Genomic DNA, 4,273 nt, shown 5'->3' with positions numbered 1-4,273 from the left:
AAATTGTTTTAATAAAGTTTAGAAATACAATAAAAATCAATCGTAATTGTTATCACTCTTATCGATTAGTTTGGGTGACAAGTGCAGAAGCTAATTCACACAAAGGGCTATCAAGCTAAACCAGATTAAGGATCTATAGTAAGTTATTACTATATTATGTGTCGTTCACACACAATTATCTGTACAAAGGATTAATATCCATCTTAAAAATATTTCAAATAAAATATGTTATTTTTAAATAAAAATTGAAATCCTTATAAATGAAAAAGCAAGAACACAATATAATTATCATAGTTTTTCAAAAAGCGTTCCCACAGTTGTACTTCATTAAATTTATTAAACGAACAAAGTTTCATGTATAACAATATATACATACAGTATATATTTTTTATATAAATAATTAACCTAAAATAGAGTTTTGTATTCAAATAGAAGTACTATTAATTTTTATTTAATTTTATTTCAAGTTTTTCATATTGTACATTATTATTCGAATAACATTAGAAACAGTTTTTTAATTATTTTTAATTTTTAGCGATCAACGTTCATTTAAGTAAAACACTGATCGATTTGAATCAAACATTGCGGTTATTTAAGATGTAATGTGAAAAACAAAATGCAATGTTGTGGTCAAGTTACTAAGTTAACTGTTTCTAAGTTAATCTTAAAAATGAGTACCACTACGGTGTACTGTGTTTAAAAAAAGGATTAAAATGACTACCCATTTTAAAATCTTTACCACGTCTTTTTTTCATCTCGTCAAAGCGATTGGACATTCCGTATAGTTCTTTTGGAACTGCTTGGCCAGCTTCTTCCAAAATACGAATGAGATCCTTTGCAATAGCCCAATCCGAGCGTGTTATATAACTTATGGCAGTGCCGGTTCGCCCAGCGCGTCCAGTTCTACCAACACGATGAACATACTCCTCAATGTTACGCGGAAAATCAAAATTAATAACATGACTAAGAAAAAAAAATTTTTCACAACTTCGGTTTTTAATACTACTAAGCACTTACGTGATGTCTTCAATGTCTAAACCTCTTGAAGCAACGTCTGTTGCTATTAAAATTTGTATGTCACCTGAGGTTAGATCAGCCAGTGCTTGTTCTCGATCGGCCTAAAGAAAATTTGTTTGAGTATATAAGAATCTTATGCACAGAGGCATTACTCTAATAAAACTAATGTATTATGTACCTGATCACGAGAACCATGTATACATTGTGTTAACAGGCCTTTCAGAGATAAATCACTAGACAAGTCGTCAGCACGAGCTCGTTTAGAACAGAAGATAATAACTTTATCGCTTGATTTAAGGTTTTTTAAAAATGTCAGGACCTGTAACAGGAACAAATACATTTTTCTTCAAAGTTTTCTTTATTTAACTTTTCAAATAATATTACCGTATTAAATTTGTCCGCATCATCCACGAGTTCTACATTTTGAGTCACAGAATGAGTGGCAGTTAAATCAAGTGAGCCAACCCATACCTGAATAGGATTGTTCATATAGGTTTCGGCCAATCTACTAACACATGGTGGCCAGGTGGCACTAGTCATGACGGTCTGCCTGTCAGGGCGTATGTCAAGTAGAACTTTTCGAATCTGTGGCTCGAAACCCATATCCAGCATACGGTCCGCTTCGTCTAATATTAAATATGTAACCGATGTAATATCTACAACTTTAGCTTGAACCAAATCATTAAGACGTCCAGGCGTACAAATTATGCATTCAGCTCCTTCTCTGAAATCTCTAATCTGGTCACGACGACTGCCACCACCATAAATACATACACTGAATAAGAATTTCATTATTGCTTATTTTTTTATTCATTTGTTTTAAATTATTTCTTAACTTACGCTTTTATTCCACGGAACGAGTACTTGTTAACTTCTTTTGCTATTTGCTGTGCTAATTCGCGTGTTGGAGCTAAAATTAATATATTTGGACCATTGCGTTTCGCACGTGGTGTAGTCTGTCCATCAGTATGAATCAAAGCAGGAAGCAGAAATGCTAAAGTTTTTCCAGTTCCTGTTTGGGCAATACCTATCATATCCTCGCCTCTCAATAATATAGGCCATGCTTGCTTTTGTATAGGAGATGGTTCCGTAAAGTTTTGTTTCTTCAACTCATCAAGTATATCAGGATAATCTTTGAAACAGTGGTCGAATTTGTATATTGGTTTCGGTATATCAAGACACATTTGATCTTCACTTGTTTTTAAACGTGAAACAATTATATTGTTGTTTACTAAACGCATTTCATTGACTTCTTCCTCTGTCATAACAGCGATTTCCTTGACTTCTTGATAAAAATTTTTTCTCAGCTTTGGAAGATGCGCCCACTGCAACTTACGATATTCTTCCTGTAATAAAAAATATTTCATATGGGCAAAACAAATAAATCGATATCTTCATTTGTGGATTGTTAATATTTTTCTTACAACTTTTCTATTTAGAGATTCCCAATCGATAGGCTGCAATACTTCCTTCTTTTCAGTACCACCAATACATACATTTTTTGTAGGTAGACTTAATCTATTTTCGCCATTTTCTCCCTAAATAAATTTTGTTATGAGCTACTATATTATATCCATACGCTCGTTGTATGTACGTCATACTTACAGATTTCGGAGTTGCAACCTGAATATTGTCATTTCTGGAAGAAGCACTAAAACGAGGCACGAATGATTTTTTTTTAAATTCAACTTTGGGATTGTGAGAAACTTCGTGATTTTGAGATGAAACATTTTTATTTTTATTTTTATTTTTATATTTCTGATCAGAGTGTTTTATAATTTCCAAAATGTATTTAACGGCATCGTCAACATTTTTTCTATTACGACCTTTCACAGTTACTATATGGTTGTCACTATTTATATGTACATTGACGTTGAACTTTGTTTTAATGCTTTTTATGTTGGAGCCGTTTAGGCCAATTATGGCACCAATGTAAGCTGGGTCAGTAGGAAATTTCTCTATAATATCATTAAAATTGGACATGTTTGCACTTAAAACTCCATACACATTCCTTTCAGGTGGAGCATCATCCCACATTATTTCCAAATCATCCATTTTGATGTCAGCAAAACCTACAAAAAAGAATACCTCAATATTATATTCATTTTTACACAAAACCAACTAAATTTCAAACATTCAAATTGAGCCAATTTTCACGAAATCACGAATTCACGAATTCACGAATTTACGAATTCTCAATCATATCAAATGAAACGGTTTTTGAAATTAACTATTAAAAGTAGAAATATGTGTTCTTATAAGGATTATTGAGAGATAAAGCAATGCCAGTTTTTTGTTTTTGATTTGTATGTTGAAAATCATACTGTCACTTTCTTAAGTCTCATCACGCAGTGGCTCTATTGTTTCTTGTGACTTTTACTGAAATTCATTCTTATATAAAATGGTAATATGTGAAATGCAGATTTTATTTTTTGCAAATAGGGTCACATAACCTTAAAAACACCATTGCTCAAAGAAACAAGTATTTTTAGAAAATTTCAAGATTAATTGAAAATATTTAATTGAAAAAAGTTGCACATATATTCGATTTGAAGTCCCGCATTTTATGAAGCAAAATACATACCAGTAATAAAACTAAAACCGAAACTTAATCGAAAAAACACAAGCCAAAAAACGATTCGACCACCGACGCGTCTCTTGAAAAAGTAATAAATGTAGAAGAAAACTTGTTCCGTTCCCGTTCTTTCAAAATTAATATAAGTATATTTGGCAGCCCATACACAGATTTGCTTGAGATTGATGTAACTATATTAATTTGGTTTATGCTTTATGTGCACAAACCAATTTCACAAAGGAATATTCATTTGAAATGATTACACAATCCGATTGGCACATTATTTAATAATGTAAAAAATCCACATACAATTTTAATACTACATGTGTTCAATAATAAAAATTTTATCAATGTTCTGGCAATTTCGTATGACTCATTGCTGACGTTTCTTATTAATGAACCGGTCAGCATTCTGATAAGAGCGTCTCTTTATATAATTATACACCTATACCTCGGTTAACAGCCATTTCGTGCAACAGTAGACTCGATTAACGATCTAGCCGTATTTCTGACAGTGTTTCGCTTAACAGTGAAGAAACCGATAAATATGCCTTTTATAATGCAAGCAATGGCTGGTTTAATGATCGATATGCCAAAAAGTTTTCTGGAAGAAGTACAACATTATAAATTCTATTGTAAACACAGACAACAGTGCATTCACACAGTCTCGTTTAGCCGGTT

The 4,273-nt window shown here is 32.1% G+C and overlaps 1 protein-coding gene across 1 annotated transcript; it reads right to left on the bottom strand.

The window, feature by feature from the left end:
* Positions 1-489: 489 nt before the first annotated feature.
* LOC119664749 (probable ATP-dependent RNA helicase DDX43) lies at positions 490-3,763 on the bottom strand. Its single transcript, XM_038074175.1, has 8 exons — positions 3,602-3,763; positions 2,623-3,089; positions 2,442-2,555; positions 1,858-2,363; positions 1,402-1,792; positions 1,196-1,336; positions 1,018-1,118; positions 490-963 (listed from the first exon to the last, which is right to left on the bottom strand). The coding sequence occupies exons 2-8, from the start codon at positions 3,070-3,072 to the stop codon at positions 681-683; spliced, it is 1,986 nt and encodes a 661-aa protein (XP_037930103.1). The 5' UTR covers positions 3,073-3,089; positions 3,602-3,763; the 3' UTR covers positions 490-680.
* Positions 3,764-4,273: the final 510 nt, after the last annotated feature.

This window comes from Teleopsis dalmanni, unplaced genomic scaffold, assembly GCF_002237135.1.
Source record: "Teleopsis dalmanni isolate 2A unplaced genomic scaffold, ASM223713v2 unscaffolded_contig_2584, whole genome shotgun sequence".
Lineage (NCBI taxonomy): Eukaryota > Metazoa > Arthropoda > Insecta > Diptera > Diopsidae > Teleopsis > Teleopsis dalmanni.
The sequence above is the reverse complement of the archived record's forward strand: the minus strand, read 5'-3'. Positions and strand labels throughout refer to the sequence as shown.